At 46.9% G+C, this 21,542-nt stretch overlaps 1 protein-coding gene across 1 annotated transcript in view; it reads right to left on the reverse strand.

Annotated features, from left to right (window-relative positions):
* Nucleotides 1-21,542, reverse strand: part of TMEM178B (transmembrane protein 178B) — a 405,320-nt gene that overhangs the window by 16,312 nt on the left and 367,466 nt on the right. Inside the window, exon 3 of the mRNA XM_011995441.1 lies at nt 16,859-16,996. Coding sequence (XP_011850831.1) covers nt 16,859-16,996 — 138 coding nt within the window. The remainder of the gene's footprint in view (nt 1-16,858; nt 16,997-21,542) is intronic.

Raw genomic sequence — 21,542 nt, forward strand, 5'->3', positions numbered from 1 at the left:
CAGTCAAGCTCCCCAATGCTTTCTCTCCAGGTTTACATTTTAGGTGGGAATATTTGAGTCTGTAGAGCAAATACACTCGCCCAGAAGTGTTGACTCTTACTGGTGGGTGGAAGAAAGGAAAGGAAAGGAAGGAGAAGAGAGGAGAGAAAAGGAGAGGAAAGGTCCCCAAAGTGGCCTCCTGAAACTGGCCTGGGTCTTGGGCCCTGACCCCAGGAAGGCTGACCACATGGAGAAGTGAGCAAGGGGAGGGGACCCAAAGGGTGCTGGGCCCCGTGAGCTTGGCCTCCTCTCCCACCAATCTCACCATCGGAGAAGGCAGTCAATTCTCCTTTGGCAAGTAAGGATGTAAAGGTGGAATCTATATCCTCCTAAAGAGAGGAGAGAAGTTTCCTACTTTATGGCATGGGGTCTAGGTGGAATGCCGAGATGAGAAGAGAATGGCTGTCCCACTTCCCTTAGCCATGCTAACTCAGGGGCTATAAAAAGCTGTGAGCCAGAGGCTTTTGGGAAATGTGATTTTGATGGAACTTATCTGAAAATGTTAAGAGCTGAGCCAGAGGGGTAATTACATTAATTATTATCTTAAATAAATTGTGCCTGGGAGTGCAGCAGACACTTCAAGAAGAGATTCTTAGGTTTTGCTAGGGTGGCAATGGGAAGGACACAGCTCTTGACATTCCCTATTACCCAGGGCCCAAATTGGAGGGTCAAATATCATACTAGATTTACATTTTAACTTTGTATAAAGCTGCTTAAGCTTTTTTCTTTTTAGATAAAAGGGATTTTTTTGCTTCATTCACAACAGAGTTTAGTTACATAGGGATATATAAAAATGGAAATCTATTAATGACATGTGAAATCCTAAACTAAAATGAATAAATAAAGACTTGGCATACTGCTTCTGAAAAGTTGCCAGTTCTATGTCTAGGAGCAGTTTCCTTTGATAGATAGACATTAAAAGACCTTCAAGTGGCAATGAGAAGAATGGGGTATTCCTGCTTCAGCCTCAATCATTAGCTCCCCTGCAAGGCCTCTTGACTCCCCAGCAGAGGGAGGCACCCTTTGTCCGTATTCCCACAACGTGCCCTGCTACAGCACTTGTCATGGGCTGCTCTGAGCACTTATGTGACTCTACCACTTGCCTGGGCAGTCTTTAAGGACAGGGACCATGTAAGTTACTATTTGCATGTCCTAGGTATTAACACAATGTTTAGCACACTGTAGTATCCAATCGATGTTTATTTAGCTGAACTTAGTTTATAAAACAGACACTTAAGAGTGTGATAGAGTTGTTTCCAAATATTTGAAAGACTTGGAGGAAAAAGGCACTGGCTGTAATTTATGTCACTTTAGCAGAAAGGATCCAAGCCCAATAAGTAAAAGTTACCAGAAGCCTTAAAATAAAGATGAGCAAAATAACAACTGGAGTCACGCACAAGGAAGGGAGCCCCTGCCACCAAGGAGGTTTTGACTCAGAGGAAAACTACGAAATGACTAGATCTCTACTGTCCAAGACACTCACAATGAGGCAAGTACCATCAAAATGGAACAAAGTGAGGTCTGAGTTCAGAGGAGGAGTCTGGGTCTAGGTAAGATCATTCAAAAAGATTTCTAGAAGATGCTGACTGTAAGTTAAGCCTTGACAACAGCTTCAGGCTTCAACAGGCAGAAAAGGGAGGCAGTGACAGTCAGTGGCTGGGGTGACTGGAACACCTGTGGCTCATGGGCCTGTGGCCAAGGCACATGAGACAAGATTATGGCTGACATTCAACTCCAGGCTGGGGACATTGGCCTTTATTCTCTTAACAACAAGGGGCCACAAAACATTTTTTCATCAGAGTAATGACATAAGTATATTAGAAAAACAGTGTGTTGTAAAGGATGAATTTAGTGGAAAGCAGGGAATGAACATTTATAGAGTGCCTACTCTCTGCTAGAGTTTTAAAAAAATATTAACTTGTTTTAGCTACACAACAACCCTACAGGGTAAGCAGCACTATCTCAGTTTTACAGATGAGAAAATGCAAGCTCAGAGGTTGGCAACTAAGTGGTGGGACAGAGATTTCTACCAACGGCTAAATGACTCCCAAACTACTGCAATAGTACTAAGGGCCCAGGTGGCACTCAGGGAATGTAAACAAATGAATGAGCTGCAAAGAATATTGCAAAGGAAATATTGGCAGATGCTGGCAATTGATGGAAAGCTAAGGGTGAAAACGGAAAAGTGGAAGATGACTCAGGTAATAGACTGATCTGCAAGGAAATGAAGAAAACAAGTTCATTTGCTGGAGGAAGGGAAAGGTCAGAGCAGACATGTGTTGGGTGCCTACAGTCAGTCAGGCGCTTAGCATGTACTCAATAAACATAAAGCACATGCACAACATATATAGAGAAAGGACAAATCTGGGTCAAAGTATGTTTGAGGTTCCAGAAAGGTGGACATGTCTAGAAAACATTTTTAAAACATGAGGCCAGAGCTCAGGAAAGACTGTTCCATACACATGTTCCAGATTCATTTGTGCAGAGATAATCATCACCGTGATGGTGTGTGTTGTTGACAAGGGGACATGTTTTTAGGTAAAAAGCAAAGAGAGTCAAAAGCCTATATTTATAGGTAGAAAAGGGCAAAGAAAACAGAAAAGGCAAAGGAAAAAGGAAAAATCAAAAGTGTATTGTTATAGAAGAAAAGAGATGAGAGTTTCACGAAAGATGGAGCTAGGTCAACCCTAGTGAGGTCAGGAACAGGAGGGTCAAGGACAGGTGACGGGTGAAACAGCCAGAAGTAAGCACATCTCCAAGAAGCCAGCTTCCAAGACAGGGCAGGAACAGAGACTCCAAGAGATAAAGTGGGTTGGTAGTGAAGCTCTAGAAGTAATAAGTAAGGATTATCCTTTCTGCCTCATGAGCCCCAAGCTTTGCCGTTTGCCTTAAAACACATAAAAATGTTCATATATCCAGCCAAAGAGACTCATTTTCCTATTTCTCTAAGAAATATTTTTATGAACAGAACCAGCTTCCTCTTTCCTGCCAGCCCCAGAACACTGCCCTTCGTGTACCATGCATGACGAGATGGCCATGTGGAGTCGTCTCTTACCCTACCAGGTCATGAGCTGTTTGAGGATCACAGCTGTGTCAGTAAGTGACTGGTTATTTGGAAGACAGTGCTGCATAATTAAAAGCCCCAGCTTCAGAATCAAACAGATTTGAGTTTGAATCCTGGCTTTGGGAATGATGTGGCCAAGTACCTTGTCCAAGGTACTTGAACTCTAAGCGAGTGCTAGGAACTGCAGAGAAAGTAGGAGTCAGTGCTAAACTGAGCACACGTTATTAAAAATGAACTGAGTGCTCCCTAGAGCCAGGCAGGGTTTGAGCATTTTGCACATCAACTCATTTAATTCTCATAACCACCCTACAAGGGAGGTATGATTTTACAGGTGGTGATACAGAGGTGTATAAAGGAGAAATCTGCCCAGGGTTGTAGAACTTTTGAGTCTGACTCCAGATAACATTCATTCCATCTGGCCTTGAGGCCTTTGTCAACACTTTGGTAGCAAAAGTGGCTCCATTTTGCCTTCCTGACCTGTTTTCCTCCTTCCTACCCCAAACAACATCTGCCTGCCCGTTGCTGGTGGGAGTGCAGGAGGACCCTCTGGCTTATGGCTATGAATCAATGCATGTGAGTAAGCCTGTGTTTTGGGGGTCTGTCCCTTTACCCCAGGTGGCATTCCCAGTAACATTTTATTTTCTCCCACTGTCACAGGAACACAAAAGTAAGAATGGGTACCAGTCTGAAGACCTTAGATTAAGACTCCATCATTTACTTAACTGCATGACTCCCAACTTGTTTCATGGCTCTCTGGGTCTAGTTTATTATCTACAAAATTAGGATGGTAATGCCAACCTTAAAGGGCTGCTGGGAAGATGAAAGGGAGATAATGTTGGAATAGTGTCTACTATTGACCTGCTATAGGTTGTCTGCTCATCTTCTTCCTTCTCCACCTCTTCCACCTGCCTCCTATGGGGGTTTTCAAGTCAAATGAGACCTTATCCTCCCTTTAAAGCTCTGTGATTTCTAAGGTGTTACCCAAAACATAAACGGCCCCCTTTCCTCCCTTTTTGGGTAACCACAAACTTCCTGCCCCAAGAATAGTAGATGGATGGATTGGCAATGCCCTCTTTTCTGCTGAAACAACACAAAATTCTTTTGTACTTAAGGGTTTCAGTCCTGAAAAAGAAAACAGCTAATTTATCTCTTATTGATCCAGGTGTCTGGCTCCTCTCTACAATTGTGAGCAACCCTGAGGCAGAGATGGGTTCAATTTTATTTTCTCTTCCACAGCACCCAAGACATAGTAGGTACTTAACAACTGGTTGTCCATTTCAGGAATAACAAGCATTGGGTATGTTCAAATGGTTCACTAAAGTGGGGATGGGCTTGCCTCCTTCATAGCCGCATCTCAGAAGTCCTTGACCTTTTGATAACATCCATAGATAGGGTGAGTGCATCTTCCAAACCCCAAATCAAGACACGAGGTATGAGAAATGATCTAATCATAGGAAACTATGTTTGAAATCAGGACTCCAGAAAGTCAGGGAGACACAGTGGCTTTGCAAAGGCCATCATTCCCCAGTTATTTCAGACATGGTGAGGAAACAAGCCATTTCCCACCTGTCTCAGTAGCCCAGACTCTGTTAGGATGAGGAGGTACATCTACGAGAGCGAAATTGATTTACAACTCGGAACTGTGTTCATAGATCCTCTCCAGTGTAATGTTTTGAGACCTTCCCAGAGTCCCTCTCCCCTACGTCTTAAAGGCCCCTGTGTTGTAGAGACTGCTGAATCGTTCAGGCTTGCCAGGCTTTGCCCACCTCCTCTGCAGGTTGCATAATCCGCAGTGAGGTTCAGAGAGGCTGCCTGGGCCAAGGTGTGCCTGGCGGCACACGCTGGGGGCTGCTGCTGAGTCCTTGCTCCCCGGCTCTCAATCTGGGTCAGTTCTCGAGTCTCTGGTACCGAGAGGGAGCCAGGCGCCCTCCCTCCTGTCTGCACATTCTGGCTTATTCACTGAGAATATGCTCTCAGCCTATCTCAGGGGGATCCTGTGTCTGGTCTGGTCTGGTCTGATTTTCCCTGGTGCCTGGTGGCTTCAATTCCATCCTCCAGGCTCTAGACCCTGTAGTACATCTCAGCCATCAAGGAGTGGAGGTGACAAGGAGCCTCAGGAGGGCAGACAGTGCCCCCGTTCCTTGGGTCAGGCTATTTTTGGTCACTTCTTACCTGTCTTTAACCCCTCTACTCTCAACCTCCCCCCACCCCTGCAGTCAATGCCCCCATCCTCAGAGGACAGGAGAGAGAAAATCCTCTTCACTTTGATCTGCTTCTCCCTCTTGTTTCCTGGGAACAGCTTTTAAGCCTAATAGGAGGAGTCTCTCCATTTACTTCAAAAACCAGCATTTTTCTTTGATTTGTGACTTGTTTCAAGGGCCAGAAGCTTGCCTGACAAGTTCCCTTTCTCTGAAGCTTACAAACCTCTGTAAGAGCATCCCAGAAGAGCCACAGGGAGGGAGAGTTTTGAAATTACCTTAGAAATGACCTAAGTTTCCATAGCAATCCAGCACTGTGGAGCCATCATCACATTCCAGGGTCTTTCTGTTTTCATTGAAAGGGCTGTTGGAGGAATCGGTCCCTTCTCGACAACCACTCCAGAGGTAGGGATGGTCTTCATCTACCCTGTCCCTCTTATCTCTTCCTGCCCACCCTCCTCCCGGCCCACCTTGCTTGTCTGTCCATGGTATGGAAACAACAGACCCCAACTCAGCACAGTTTAGTGATTCCTACCCCAGAGAAGAGAGAGTCTTGTTAATGCTGAGAGGAGGAGACCTCAGGGTGTCAGGGTCCCAGACTGAACCTGGACTGTATTCACTCAGTCATTTGGACATGTCCAGCACAGCTGTGGTGGTGGAGGCAGGCCAGCCAGGAGGGCACTGGGCTGGGGGAAATCACTCATCCTAAGTGAGAACCCAAATTGTCTACCCCACCCTCAGTCTGGACAGAGAACCAAAACATGACCTTACTGTCTACAGGAACATGCCTTTGCTATTCTGCCATCTCCTTTACATTTCTGGGACTGTCCTGTGCAAGTAAATGATTTGATTGTTTCATTACAGGAATTTTCCAAAAGATCCACCAACACTTTCATCAACAGCATCAACTGACAGCGTGTGCCCCAAGATTCTCTGAATCCCTGGCCTCAAAATCTTCACCTTGTGGTTCCCACCAGTCCAGGACATTATCGTTATTCTTACCCAGTCATTATCTAATTATTCATACCCAGCGTGAATCACATGTCCACATTGAAATAATGGCTTTAAATCAAACTTCTGATTCTCAATAAATTCTGATCTTGCTCCCACCCCTGGAGGCCCTGCCAAAGTTTTGCAAGGTGCATTCTCTCTTATCACAGAAAGCAATTGTCTTATTAACAGCTTTACCTGATTAACAGGTTGTGTTCTCAATATCTGAGGAGTAGCTTCTGACATAAGGAAAGAGGCACACATGCTTTTTGTGATTATTCAATCATCAAAGGCAAGTGGTGGTCTTAAGCACAGCAGACTGGTTAGGGAGAAGGGGGTTTACAAACAGAACAGAGACTAGTTCTGATTTCTTAAGATCTCTGGGAGCCCCTGCAGCAAAAGGCTTTGGAGTTCCGGGCTCAGGGCATTTAAGTGTGGGACAATGCTAGAGGCAGAACTGGCTCCATGGGCATATGATCTATGCAGTTGCCCACTTGCGTGGATCCTCTACTATTGTTGTCTTGAAATTCTTAATCATGTTTGAACAAGGGGTCCTGGGTTTTCATCCTGAACTGGGCCCCACAAATTGTATAGCTGGTACTGGCTAGATGGTGCGGCTGTCCCTGCAACACATTCAGGGGGCACATACCAGCCCCCCAACCCTGCTCGGGCTTCCCCTGATATGGACAGACACAGCACCCCACTCACTGGAACTGGGAGTGGCAGGTGGAAGAGAGGCTGACATAGCCAGAGAGGCTGATAAAAGTCACACAGTATCAAACAATTGCCCCGGAAAGAAGCCCAGAGCAAACCGTGAAACAGATAGAGGGCAGGGCAAGCAGAATGGGGATGGATGCCCCTCAATCCATCAGCCCCTGCCCACACCTCTGAGGCTCTTCATGATCTGCTCTTGGCAGAGTCATCTCCGTCCCACTCTGCTCCCATTACGGTCATCCTCTCGCTCAACTTCTTCAGACCCAACAAGCTCAGTCCCCTCCCAGGCCCCTTCTCCCTGCTGCTCATTTTACCTGGCATGATCCTGCCCCAAGACTTCTTATGGCTTCCTGCCTCCTACATTCAAGCTCTGTTCAAACGTCACCACCACTGAGAGGCCCTCCATGCCCTCTCTAACAACAGCCATGCCCCCATCTCTATCACCTTCCCAGCTTTATTTTTCTCCATAGTTCTTATCACCTAACATCGCACTATATATTTATGGCATTTGCTTTTGGTCTGTCTCTCCAACTTAAACACAAGCCTCATGAGGACTTTATGCTGCTCTTCCCCGTATCCTAGGTGCCTCAACAGTGTCTGGCACATAATAGGCAATCAGTATTTACTGAGCAAACAAATAAATGAATGAGTAGGGGTGATCAGTCAGAGAGACATTATCTGTCTAAAGACTTCTTCTTTTTCATCTTGATGGCATGTAGTGCATTTGTGTGGCGTTGGTAGTGATGGGATGACACTGCTCAGGGCAGTGTCACTAAAGGTGGTTATTTAAAAAAGAAGTATTTCAGTAGCTAAATAATAATAATACCTAAAAAGGTATTGAGCACAATGTCTGGCATTGTTGTGAGCCCTTCACATGTATTAACTCTGCAAGTCTCACAGCTGTGCTTAAAGTGGGTCCTGTTACTGGACCTCTTTTATAGCTGAGAAAATTGAAGCAAGGCATGAAAAGTGGATGAGAAACTTTCCTAGGGCCACATGGCTAGTCCAAGACTCTTTTGGTCCTGGACTGGTTCTCCATGACAAAACCATAATTCCCTCTTCAATTGGGTGATTCTACTTAACTAGGACTCTCACCCCCAATCAAGAGGCAGAGAATGGAAGGCAGCTCATGTGCAAGTGTAGGCAAGGGTTGGCTCTTCCCAAAGAAACTCTCTGAGAGACCTTCACCAACCATCCTCCTTTGCATCTCCTTCCAGGGGCTGCTCTGTCTTAGCATTTCCATTCAGAAAGCCAATGATAAAGAATCCTCCTGCCCTGGTGAACACGTGGCACGTGGCTTTCCTGAAGGCTTGGCAGGCGAGTGATGGGGCACTCTGACGTGGCTTTTAATTGCTGACCAGATTTGGATTCACAGGGCTAAGGCTGCTCCCTGTTCTCTTCTGAACCCCATATCTGTAGGAGGGGCAGGTCCCATTGGGTGGCAAAGGCAAAACTCCTTTGGGTCTGCCCCAGCTTCAGTGTGAAAATGAGGCCCTCCTGCTGCCTGGATTACCAAATTGGTGCATCCTGGCCACTCATTCTACATGAGGTACGTTAGGTAAGCCTGGATGTTATGTCCTAGTCTTCCTGACAATCTATCTCCTCCCCCAAATGTCTTTTAGTGACATGATTTACCTCCTCCCCGATTTGTTTTAATTGTAATCATCAAATGCTAATAAATATTGAAACCTGCACTTTCCAAGAAGCAAGATATGCTCCAGGGTATGAAGTAGTCTGTGAGTCTCTAATCAGGATTTTGAAAGAAAGATTATAAGACAAAAAGTCAAGAGATGAGTTGTGATGTTCTAGTGAAATCTCACATAAAACTCTAAAAGCAGATTGGCAGGGTAAGGAGATAGGTTTTATGCCAGAGTTGCCCTTGATTCACCATGATGGATCACAGATACTTCTCTGCCTATTAAAATGGACTTCACTTAGGCTATACATGTAACAGTAACAGCTACCATTTATCAAGGGTTTATTGTAAGCCTGTTTCATAGCAAGTCATTAGCTTACTGAATGTATTCTCCCTCTCCAAAATATCTAACTTATATGGTCCTTTTACTCCATGTCTCCCCTCTCTGACCTAAGAGTCATGAAGTTTGAGACATAATGCCTCCTGAACTTATATTAGTTGGTGCAAAAGTAACTGCCATTTTTGTCATTACTTTTAATTACTTTGAAACATCGTCCTACCCATATTTTTAAGTACAGCAAGCTAGGAATAACAGTGGAGAAAGGCTGGTGGGGACACCTGAATGTTGTTCTATAAGATCCCTTAAATCACTTTACTGTCTAAAAGAAACAGTCCTCCAGGCAAGATGGCCATTGCCTTGGACTTTTCCTTTTAGGCTTGTATATTTTCAGAATGCCCAGGCCTCCATCAAGGTCTTTGTCTAGCAGCAGAGGGGTGTTATGCTGAGTGTCTGGGGGTTCATCACACAGCTGAACTGCTCTCTGGTGAGCTTGGTGGAGTGGGTATAGATGCCAGACATGTGGCATCATTGGTGTGCAAATCACTGCAATCACTCAAACATAGTAGCCTGAGCTTCTTTAGGGCATTCTCCTCGTTCCCCCTGACTGACTGGGAAGGTATAAAAGGTCACACTGATCACAGGTGGCAGGAAAAGAAACTTTAATGATTTCCTTTTCTCATTACCATCCGTGCCCTTGGTTCTGGCCACAGTCTCCTCCATATGCCCCTTTGTGCTTTGCAAAAGGAGGGAAGGGAAAGAGGGAGACACAGAGTGAATGACACACACTGGCACCCACTTAGAAGCCCAGAACCAGAGTGGTGCTAGTGTGGGAAGCAGCAGGGGCTGTGGGGCCACGGAGATCTTCAACACGGGGTGCCAAAAGCAGGGGCAGAGCTGGGGAATGCAGGAATGCAGGCTGCGTCCCAGGCTGCGCTCCAGCTCTCATCTGCTACTCACTGGCCTGGTGACCTGGGACAATTTGACATGACTACTTTTACCTGGTGACACAAGGAAGTGGAACTGTTTGGTCTCTAAAGTCCCTTTTATTTTAATAGTCTGTGAGTCCAAGCTCGAGACAGAAAGCTCTTCATGAATTCATGTGTAATTCATACTCTACCTCCAAAAAGAATTTGAGATAGTTTATAACAGAAGTAGACAGACCCTTGGACTGTTCAAATAAAGACAACAAGAGGACAAGAAATCTCATGAAAGGCGAGATGAGTAGAATAGGAACAGAAGAAAAGATGGGGTATTTTATTGAAGAATTGCTGCTCTATTGAGGCAAAACCAAAATATTTTGGTTGTTACACACAATTCACTTTTCCAATATATTTGTTCCACGAATATTAAGAGCACAGACACTGTTCCTGACATCAGCGATACCTTGGGGAAGGTATCCCTTCACTAAAGCAGACAAAGTTCTGGAGATCATGCAGCATATATCTAAGTTCAGGGAGAGAGACAGTGAACAAATCCAGAATGTTAAAACCATGTCGGACACCTAGCACCCAAGCACCCATATCTTGGTTTCTAATACCTTTCTCTAATAAAAGGAAACAGAGATCGTTGGAGAAATGGTTGATTCCAGGACTGGGCAGGAAATATATAAGATGAACTTGGAGCACCTGGCAGTTTCAAAAACTAAGTGCTCACAAACAAGCAAGTAAACAAAACATCATCATCAAAACCAAAACCCACATTGATGGAGATATCTCAAAGGGGCAAAGGAGCCAACAGAAAGCTCTCCCAATGGCCAAAGCTGTAACAATGAGAGCAACAAAGGAAGGTAGTATTGGATTAAACCCAAAGTGTAAGATAAATGGTCATCAGTCCACACTGGTATAAATGACTGAATAAAAAATGGGGGAGCAGAGACAGATCTCCTCCCACGTGGAAGAATTCCAAATTACGTAGCTACTCCATACTCAAGGATCTCCATCCTAGCACTCCATCTTCACGTCCCATTCCTCAAGCGTGGGTTGCACGTGGTGACTTCCTTCCGAGGAAGTCATGGGAATGGGGGAAAAATACTTTTACAGTGTGGAAACATGAGAAACACATGGTCAGGGCAACTTCAACAGCCATAAATCATGTTGAAATAATGTGTTGAAAATGGCATTTTACCTCTTTCTCCCCAAAACCCCTAACCCAGTCTAATCGTGAGAAAAACATCAGACAAGTTTCAACAGAAGAGTATTGTACAATATGCCTGACTAGTTCTCTTTCAAACCGCCAGGTGGTCAAAAACAAGGAAAGTCTGAGAAACAGCTACAGCCAAGAGGAGCCTATGCAGACTCGAGAATGAAGTGCAGTGTGGTGTCCTGAATGGGATCCTAGAACAGGAAAGAGCATCAGGTAAAAACTGAGGGACTTCGAGTCAACTGTGGCCTTTGGCTAATAATAATGTACATATTTACTCATTAATAATAACAAATGTATCATATTCACGCAACATGTTAATAATAGAGGGAACCGGGTACAGTGGCAGAGGATACTATGGGAAGTCTACAATCTGCTCAATTTTTCTGTAAATCTAAAACTGTTCTAAAAAATAAGTCTTATTAAAAATCAAACAAACAAACAGAGGGTTTAGAGGCCAGAGATGGAAGAAGTCAGAAATTCTCTCTCTTGCTGGCCTTGAATAAGCAAACTTCTCTGAGTTCTGCAGCTGCAAGGAAAAGAATTCTGTCAACATTGTGATCTTGGAAGAGGACCTCAAACATCAGATGAGAACCCAGCCCCAGCTGACGCCTTGATCACAGTTTTGTGGGACTTTCCACAGAAAATCAGTTAAGCTGTACCCGGGATTCTGAACAATGTAACCTATGAAATAATAAGTGTTTGTTATTTTAAGCTCCTAAGAAATCAGCCAAAATGAAAACAACACAACCGCAACATTTTGGAAAATAAAGGGGGTGCTACAGAAAATTAAATAAAGTGTGGAGTGGGCCTAAGTGACTGTAGGAAACTGGGTGGTCAAGAAAGCCCTCTCTAAGAGGGTAGAACCTGAATCGGAAAAATGAGCCATCCACGAGGGATTACAAGGAAACACTATGGGCAAAGAGGTCAGCTTGCTCCAGGGCCTTGAAGTAAAACTTCGGGTGTTCCAGGGTAGAAAGGCAGCCAGTGTGGTGGGAGTGACCCAACTTTAGGGAAAGAAACAGGAAAGGAGGTGAGAGGCAGCATGAGCCCAATTACAAACAGCTTCTGAGGAGGGGTAAGGAGTTTAGATTTTAAGTTCAACTGGAAGCTATTTGACCATTGACGGTGGATGACTGACGTATCTGCTTTATGGTTTTAAATAAAATTATGCTAACTGCTCTGCGAAGGACTGATTGCAGGGTGGCCAGAGTGGAGTCAGGGCGTCTAGAGAGGAGGCTCCAGCATTAGCCTAGACAAAAGATCATGGAGCCTTAGACCCGAATTGGGAAGGAGGTGACGGATGTCTTCCAGGGAGTGTGGGAGGGTGTGTAAGACCGGTCTTGATGGCGTGGGGCACACATTGATGTTTACGCTCATCTTGGGGATCCGTATCCACGAAGCGGTACTGAGGAGCACCCAGCGAGGGAATCACAGGAACTCATAGCAGTCATGTGCTCCCTGGCCTGCAGCCTTTCCCTGGTGGCATCCTGTTCCTGAGTTTCTGAATGTCACTGGTGAATCATCAGGCACACAAGTGGTGTTGTGCCAGTCTGGGTGAGATTCTCCCCTGAAGGCCCTGCCAAAGGGAAAACTGGATCCCACTTGCCACCCCCAGCCTCCTGGCTCAGCAAAGCTGCCCTACTTAATTAATCATCTCCTCCGGGCTGAGCGTTCATTAAACAATTCGTAGCTAATTCTTTCCCCCACTTTGACCAGGAAATAGTTAAATCTGGAACAGAAAAGTGCCCAGCGCAGGCCATCTTCCTTCATATCGGAAGAGAGAAGAGGTTGGGAATAGAATTCTTCCATTTTCATGTTGGCTTTGGCAGTTTCCTCTGAAGTCACCTGCAATTTCATCTCTGAACTCTTGCCTCCAAATTTACCTTCTTCATTCTTGCTGCCTCCTCCTGTTATACCTGCTCCACATCCATGCCTGGACAGCTCCAAGCACTGTCGATGTTGTCCCCTCACCCTTCTCACTTGTAGCCCCATTTTACCCCTCGGGCTCCTGTCTGTGCTCGGTTATAGATGCCTGCAACCTGAGCCTGGGTGAAAGCTAAGGCCACGGGGCCTTTCTGTCCTGCTTTGTGAAAACGCTCTATAGTTCAAGTTTGCTCTGATTGCTCTGCTGTATCCATGAGGTGGCTGTCACAGGTGGCTTACTCTCCAAGTTCTTCATCAGGACAACTCCTAAAGATTAACTCCTAGAGAGCAGGGACTGGCCAGGTTCTGAGAGGGGTGGTGCTGACATGTTTCTTTGACATACAGGGTTCCAGAGGTCAAGGCATCATTTTTGGGTTGATGCCCCAGGCTCTGTTTGCTCTAACTGCTGAGCAAGGAAGGGGGAAGTGCAGCTTCTGTTCTAGTCTGCTCCTTCCCTAGTCCCGAGCTCACAGTCAGCAGATGGCAGCTTCTTGGGACTGCTGGACTCCCATAGCTGTGTCTAACCCAGTTGGAGAGAACCCTAACTAGAGAAGAAAGGAAGTGCCCTCCCACCCCTGAGAGAGTCATCTTCAAGAAAGACCACCCTTCAAGGCACCAGCTCTTAGTGGCATTGTTCTCCAGCCCCTTCTGTTGGTGCCTAATGGTACTCACAAGGTATGTGGACATCCCTTTCTTCCCCAGACTCTTTCAGGAAGACATGGCTTTACCTATGGACACAGGTAACAACGTACCAGGACAAATAAGAAGGCGACCTGATCTGTGGATGAGATGGGTTTGCTCCAACCTGGACGGTGCCACAGTCAGCAAAAGGCAGCTTTTCGAACAGCAGCTTCCCCAAATCTTTCTGTGATGCTAACACTGTATCTTAAAGGATGGTTTTGCCACTTAAAAAATAGATTGCATGTCCCCAAGAAAGCAGATTTACCTGGGACCCTCAGTAGTAAAAGATTGGATGAGCTTTCCCAGTAATAATTGAGGCCCCATCTCTGCCGTGCCCTATCTCTTGCAGCATAAAGTATGGAGAAATAGTCCTTAAAGGCTGGAGTTAAAAAAAAAAAAATCATGAAAGGTCTTGGCCAACAGGTTCCTCCCTAGTAGCATAAAATATTAGCGCTAGAAAGAACTGGGAAGTTCATATCTTCCACTAGTTCCCAACTCTGGCTGTACATGAAGATCACCCCCAGCAGTTCCACTTGGATGGGTCTGGAGTGGGGTTCCAGCATCAGTAATTTTTTAAAAGCTCTCCAGGTGATTAAATGTGCAGTGGTTGAGAACCACTGCCTGGACAAAGGTAAGCAAGGCTCTCACTCATTCACCCTATAGAAAGGGGCCTCTGACTCCTAATTGAGCCCAGGGGCATTCAGAGGTCTTCCCCCAAGCCCTGGGCTTTTGGGAGGCGCCTCACCACGATCCAAGGGCAGGGCTCCAGGCCACTCATATCCTTCACTGCCCCCACACTCCATCCTGCGAACGTGCTCGCCAAGGTCTCAGCTAAGTGGGATACAGCCCAGTGACCCTACCACAGTCACATCTATTGGTCAACGACTGTCAGTCAATTCTGTCCCTTTATTGTTTGAGCAGGGACGTGTTCCCTGTTTGGAAAAGATAAACCAGCGAATTACGCAATCTCTTTCTCTGGAAGCTGACTTCAGCAGGCGGGAGGGAAGCTGTCAAAGAGTTGGAAAGTCCTGGAGACTTAGCACCTGGGCAGGATCTGAACCTTGCGCCTGGCATGAAGAGAGGGGAGAATGGAAAACCATGCAGGAGCCTCAAATGCCATCAAAGAGGTGGAGATGAAGGAGAGCTGGCCCCCGGGGCTCACTGGAGTCCTTATCTGCCCGAGGCCTGTTTGCTCAGCTTTTCTTAGATTCCTGGGAGGCCTCTCTAGAACCTTAGGAAAGCCTTGTTTTACCAGAGCCTGCCTTTATACATCCAAAAAAGTCTTACAGAGAACACTCATTACAAACAGAGCTGCTCCACTTGTATCTTTTTACATTTTGGGGGGCTACGTAAGATTTGGATGGCAAAGGGAAAACCAAAAAAGGTTCCATTGCTAAAATACAGTGTGGAAATCATCAAGCTAGTTTGACTCTTTGTTTCACTGAAGGGGTTGCGAGGCACAGAGCAGGGAAGCGTGCCTGGTTTTGTCAGCCTCTGTCTCTGTGGGAGACCAGAAGGAGAGTGGAAACTATTAGACAGAGCCAGCACATCCCCCTCCTCCTCCTCCAGCCTCTGCCATAACCACAGGTGTGAGACTTACCGAGGAGGCAGCTCTGGCATGGGGCATCCTGACTCTAATAGCAGAGGGATTTTTAGCCCTGAGTGATTTTTCCTTGGAAAGACCCTGCTTGTCTTTGGCACAGAATGGCTGTGTTTCAAGGGAATAAGGGTAGACCTTCAATAAATTCAGAACTCAAGCCAAATCCCACAGCTCACTAGGCCCCGAGATCTCTCCATACACCTAGAGCAATGAACTCCTCCTGTCCTCAGCTTGACCTGCAGACAAAGAGCTGGCATGGCCTTCTCCTTCACCCTCTGCCCCGTTCAGAAACCCAGAGCCTGGTGGCTCACCGAAGGGACCTGAGTTGGGTGTTTGCTCCAGGTGCCTAAAGTGTAACACACTGGTTTCTAAATGCAGGACTCACTTTTATACTTTCCTTTCTTTCCATAAATCTTTTTTTTTTTTTTTTTTTTTGAGATGGAGTGTTGCTCTATTAAGGTTGGAGCGCAGTGGCACGATCTTGGCTCACTGCAACCTCCACCTGCCAGGTTCAAGCAATTCTCCTGCCTCAGCCTCCCGAGTAGCTGGGACTACAGGCGCGCACGCTATCATGCCCGGCTAATTTTTTGTGTATTTTTAGCAGAGATGGGGTTTTACCAAGCTGGCAAGGCTGGTCTCGAACTCCTGACCTCGTGATCTGCCTGCCTTGGCCTCCCAAAGTGCTGGGATTACAGGCGTGAGCCACAGTATTTCTAATTCCCTCTGTCCAGGCCCAACTCTCCCTCTATGGAGCCCCACACAATCCATCCATCTACCTTTGTCTGAGGGGTAGATGGTGATGGACATACCCAGTGGTCAACTTCAGCTTGGGACTGAGACTCAAACCAGGAGACCAAAAAGCATAGTTTAGCTCTTACAGGAAAAGAAGAGGCACTTACTTCCCATGGACTGGACCCCTATTCCCACATAGCTGTGCAGTTCTCCTTATGTAGAATCCCTTTAGAAGGACACTGGAGTGGTCCTACGCACATGACAGTATAATAATACAGTAAGAGAGACAGATATAAGACAGGGTCTAGTCCTGCCCCACCCCTGCCTTACTCGAAAGGGGAGCAGCTTCAGGACTCAGAAGTCAGAGGTGAAGATAGGCTTTTGGACCGAAAGTTCCCAGATAGCACCTGCTTCCGGCTTCTCACACCAATGCCCGGGGCCTGCATATAATGAAATGCCCAAGCACTTCCTGGGTTCACGCTTGCTCCAGGTCTGATATCTCTGTCTGCCGTAACCACTCATCTCATGATCATCTCCGTAAATGTCTTTCTTCCACACAGGCAGTCAGATCTGAGTAGAAGGTGAGGACCGTGTCTTATTTTCCTTTGTATCCCCAAGAGCTGGTACACTGGTGAGGAGCTAAAAGCAACTCAAGAAGTGCTTGTGAACCAATGGATGAGTGAATGAGAACCCCAGTCACGTCATGGTCCCCTCTGCTGTGCCCTCTGGCCATTCTCCCCAAATTGTGGTAAACAGGACCTTGTCTACCACCACCCCCAAGCCGAGCCTGTAGCCTTACCTCCCATGAGGAAGAGCAGCCCTGCCACGTACTGCATAAGGCCTCGGTCCCAGCAGCAGCCCAGCACGCCGATGATCCAGCCAAAGAGGATGATGGCCACTGCCATGCCCATAAAGCCAGCCGTCATTCTGCGCAGGTCTGTGGGGAAGCAGGCAAGCAACAGTCAGCAGCAGAGCCTGGGACGGAGGGCCAGGGTACACCCCAGCCCTGAGGCGGGTGCGGGGAGGGAGGGGCCCTCCAGGAGCAGGAAGGCAACCTGCCCTTCTCAGATAGAAGCACCCAATCTTTGTAGAGGGAGACGCCCCTGTGGTGACTCTATCCTTTTGTGCACAAACAGGCCACAGCAGTTTGGCTCCTAAGCACAGGGACAGATCATCACAATATCGTGGCCGTTTCTTCTATGCCTCATTTGTGCCAGGCATAGCCTGCCTTTCTATATATCTATCTCAACCTTCTGAGACAGGTACTATCTTTATTCCTATTTGCAAAATGCAGCAACTTGCTGAATGGCACACAGCTAGTAAGTGGTAGATCAGAGACTGGAACCCAGACCTGTCCAGCACTCTCAGCTTCCAAACACAGCATCTCAGCTTCTCCAAGGAGGTGAGAACCAGAGAAATGGGCTGCTGGATCTGGGCAGTCAGGCTGCACCTGCCAAGCCCTCCTGGTATTGCTAGGAGGTTGCATATAAGGGGAAGCTATCAGCGTGGGGGGTCTGGTGTTCTGTTCCTTCCCCTCCAAGCTGGCTCCCGGGCTTAGCTTTCCCTGCATGCAGGGCTGCAGGAGGAGAGCCACACCTCCTGCTATCCTCTAAGCTCCAGAGCAGATCCACTCCTTGCAATTGCTTCAGCTCCTCCACCCCCGGGTCGGTCCCGCTTTCTGAGTCAGGCCCTTCTCTGTTCCACGCCTGGCTGACCCATCAGCTCCAAGAGGAAGAGGGTTGTCTGGAAAGGCAGTATTTTTAACAGAAGGGAGAGGGCAGAGCTGTTGCCATGGCTCAGTTGGCCACTCAGCATCTGGTTTGGCTTCCTCCCCGGCTCCCACCTCTGCCCTCCTGCACCCAGAGGCAGCCAGAGATGCTCTCAACCCCCCTACCTACCCTTCCACGTGCCCACCGCACCCCAACCCCCACCAGCTCCGGGCACACTTTCCTCATCCATCACCCCTTCTCTGGAGCTTGACCTTCTGACCCTCCGGTCATGCCACCCACTCTTCTACCCTTCATCAACACCCACCGCAGCTCCCTGGGCCCTCTCTCCACCCACCCACATCTGAGCCTGTGCCCTAGCCCCACACAGGAGCAAAGCTATTTATCCTGTCTCTGCCCCAGGGTCTGTGCTCCCCAGTGGGTTGCAGAGCAGCCTGGAGGACCCCTGGGCGTCCCTCTCTGTCAAAGGGAAGTGCCTGAAGCAAACCACATCAACGCCCCATGCAAGCACACCAGCTGCTGCCTGGACAATCTTTTCTCAACCCTGAGAAACAAACACCCCACAGGTCTCTTTGGAGAACACATACCTCAAAAGGTGTCCAGGTCCCACCCCCTCCATTCCTCTCTCTCACTCCAGTCACCCCATGGGGAACCCCAGTGGAGCAAACAAAACGATCTATGGTGCAGTTTGGCTTAAGACCCCTCTATAGAGGGATCCAGGCCACCGTTCTTGTCCTGACATTGACCATCAGACACTGACAGCCCCCGGCCAGGGAGGAAGTTGGTCAGGGAGTGGGGAGGGATGGGGCACAGGAGGGGAACAGCAGCAGACCTTTCCCTCTGGTGAGGAGAGGCCTGCAGAGGAAGGAGGACAGGGCTCCAGTGACAGAGGCAGAGATCTTTGAGAGTCACAGGGCAAGTTCCTGCTCTCCTTGGGCCACCCTTGTCTGCCCTGGCCGACCCCGGATGCCTGCCCCAGCCAGGTAGAAGTGATGCCCACAGTCACTTATGGGAACTGCCCAGGGTGCCTTATTATCATGCAGCACTGTACCCCATGCTCATATCACCCTATGTGTCAGATGGAACCGCTGAAAGCATCGTTTGATCACAATAGGAGCTTGTGAGCCCAGCGGCCTGCGTGAGCAGCCACAGCCAGTCAGAGAAGAGAAGGAGCGCTCCTGTCCCTTTTTATTGAACCACCTGTGCCGTCCTCTCCCTCCATCTCCCCAAATGTTGTCTCCATGGCCACCAGCCCTATACCTTAATCCCTGCTTTCCCCACCACCGCAAGAGACTCTGGAGTGACCGAGGCCTGAGCTGCCTTCTCAGTAGAGAAAGGTCCCCACTTGACATAGGATCCCATCTGGATCATCTCCTGGAAATGGGATACTTTTAACTACCAATGCTTCTACTCCTCACCATCTTCAAGGGCAAAAAGGTGGTGGGAACAGGAAAAGAGAGAACAGCTTATTTTCAACAAAAAGGGGGTTTCCCTTTAAGGGGCTTATACTTCCTTAAACAGGACGCATAATTTTGGATTTTGTGTTTAAGTATTTAATCCATTTTGAGTTTATTTTTGTACATGGTGAGAGACAGGCGCCTAGTTTCATTCTTCTGCATATGAGTATCCAGTCTTTCCATTTACTGAAGCACCATTTACTGAAGAGGGTGTCCTTTCCCCAGTGTATGTTGCTGCCTGTGTTGAAAATCAGTTGGCTATAAATATGTGGATTTCTGGGTTCTCTATTCTGTTTTATTGATTCATGTGTTTTTACACCAAAATCATGCTAAGTGTCTTTCAGTGAATGAATAAAGAAAATGTGTTATATATACACAATGGAATATTATTCTGCCATGAAAGGGATGAAATGTTGTCATCCGTAGCAACATGGATGGAACTGGAGGTCACTATGTCAAGTGAAATAAGCCAGGCCACAGAAAGACAAATGTTGCATGTTCTGACTCATATGTGGGAGCTAAAAATGCTGATCTAATCAAAGTAGAGAGCAGAATAACGGTTACCAGAGGCGGGGACGGGTGTGGACGAAGAAAGATTGGTTAATGGGCACAAACATACAGTTAGAAGAAATAAGTTCAAATGTTTGATAGCAGAGTAGGGTAACTACAGTCACCAACAATGTATTGTGTACTTTAAAATAGCTGCAAAAGAGGGTTTGAAATGTTTCCAACACCAAGAAATGATAAATGCTCAAGGTTATGGATATTCTAAATACCCTGACTTGATCATTATACATTTTATGCATTCATCAGAAGATCACATGTACTCCTCCAAAATATACAAATATCATATATCGATAAAAACAAACAAACAGGAGGTATAAGGGTCAGCACATTCATCTTCTGGGCCCTTCCCTTTTTGGTGTATGGAGGTTTCTTTCTAGGCGAAATCCAATCCCATTTGGCAGCACTAGACAGGACAATTTTGCAGAGCCCCACCTTGCTGGAGGCCCAGCTCTCACCTGGCCTTGCTCATTGGAAGGCCTGTACTGTTCCCCAGGCTCTGCAGATGCCAGGAAGCAAAGGCTCTGCCTGGGGGAATGAGGTGGAAAATGGGTCAATAAGAGGTGTCCACCTTGGCCACGGATGGGAAAGTGGGCTGGGCAGAAAAGCAAAATGGAAATGCAAATCAGAAAAAGAGGGAAGGTGAGGATTGTTGGAGGATGAGAACAAAGTATTTTACTTAGAAGAAAATGGAGGAAAAGGCAAAATAGCAGCAAAATGAAGACAATAATTCCCCTTCCAAAAGTCTGTGCTTCAGGTCGGCGAGGGGCTGTTGCCCTCTAACACAGATTAGGTACTCTTAAGGGCTTTGTCGACAGAAGCTAAGGGTTGTGCTAAGTTGTTGATCTGGAAACAAGAATGAAAACCAGAGGCCAGGCCTGTGTATTTCCACTGACCTGGAAAGATTTTCACGTCACCCTGAAAACCTTATTTTGCCAGAGCCGCGCATGAACAGCTGGCTACTTTGTCCTTAGACCTATGTGGTAACTCAGGGAAGCTGCAACAACAATTTATAAGGTAGATAGGACAAGAAATACTCCAATTTTACAGATGAGGAGAGCAAGATCCAAAGAAGTTGCATAATTTATTGACAATCTCAAAACCAGTGTACTACAAGAAGAGTGAGTTGCATTCTTGAGTTACATGAGAAAATAATGCAATTAAAGATGTACTGGGTTATAACGGTAGATTGAAAAAAAATGTTTCTAGCATTTCTTCCTCCTAAACCAAGCCAGACTACAGTTAAGAGATTTCTTAGAAAGACAGAAGTCTTCAAGGATGGGGAAAATAGAAAAGGAGACAGGGACGACAACAACAAAAGTCTGCAGGGCTGACGGATGCTGTCTAAAGAGTCAAAATCGGACCTAAAGAGTCAAATCTAAAGTCAGCATCAGAGAAGCTGAAAACCAACTTGTGAAATCCCCAAAAGGCTCATGAACTGGCACCAACAGGTCCATCTGGATCTGGTCATTAAGCAGAAGAAAGCGAGATAAAACAGGGATTTGGTGGAAGGTATTTCAGATGGATCTAGATTCCTACATCCCTTTGGCCACTCATCGCTGAGGGATTCCTCTCTTCCTTGACTCCTGGGATCAGGGTGCGAGGGGGTCCTAAAACACAGTCTTTAGGTTTGGAGATCAACAGGTGAGGGTCGGCCAGCACAGCTGAGGGTCAGGGTATTGTACTGAAGTTCACTACGGCACCCTGATGGAGTTACGGACTGTGTGCATATGGA

Source organism: Mandrillus leucophaeus, unplaced genomic scaffold, assembly GCF_000951045.1.
Source record: "Mandrillus leucophaeus isolate KB7577 unplaced genomic scaffold, Mleu.le_1.0 Scaffold49, whole genome shotgun sequence".
Lineage (NCBI taxonomy): Eukaryota > Metazoa > Chordata > Mammalia > Primates > Cercopithecidae > Mandrillus > Mandrillus leucophaeus.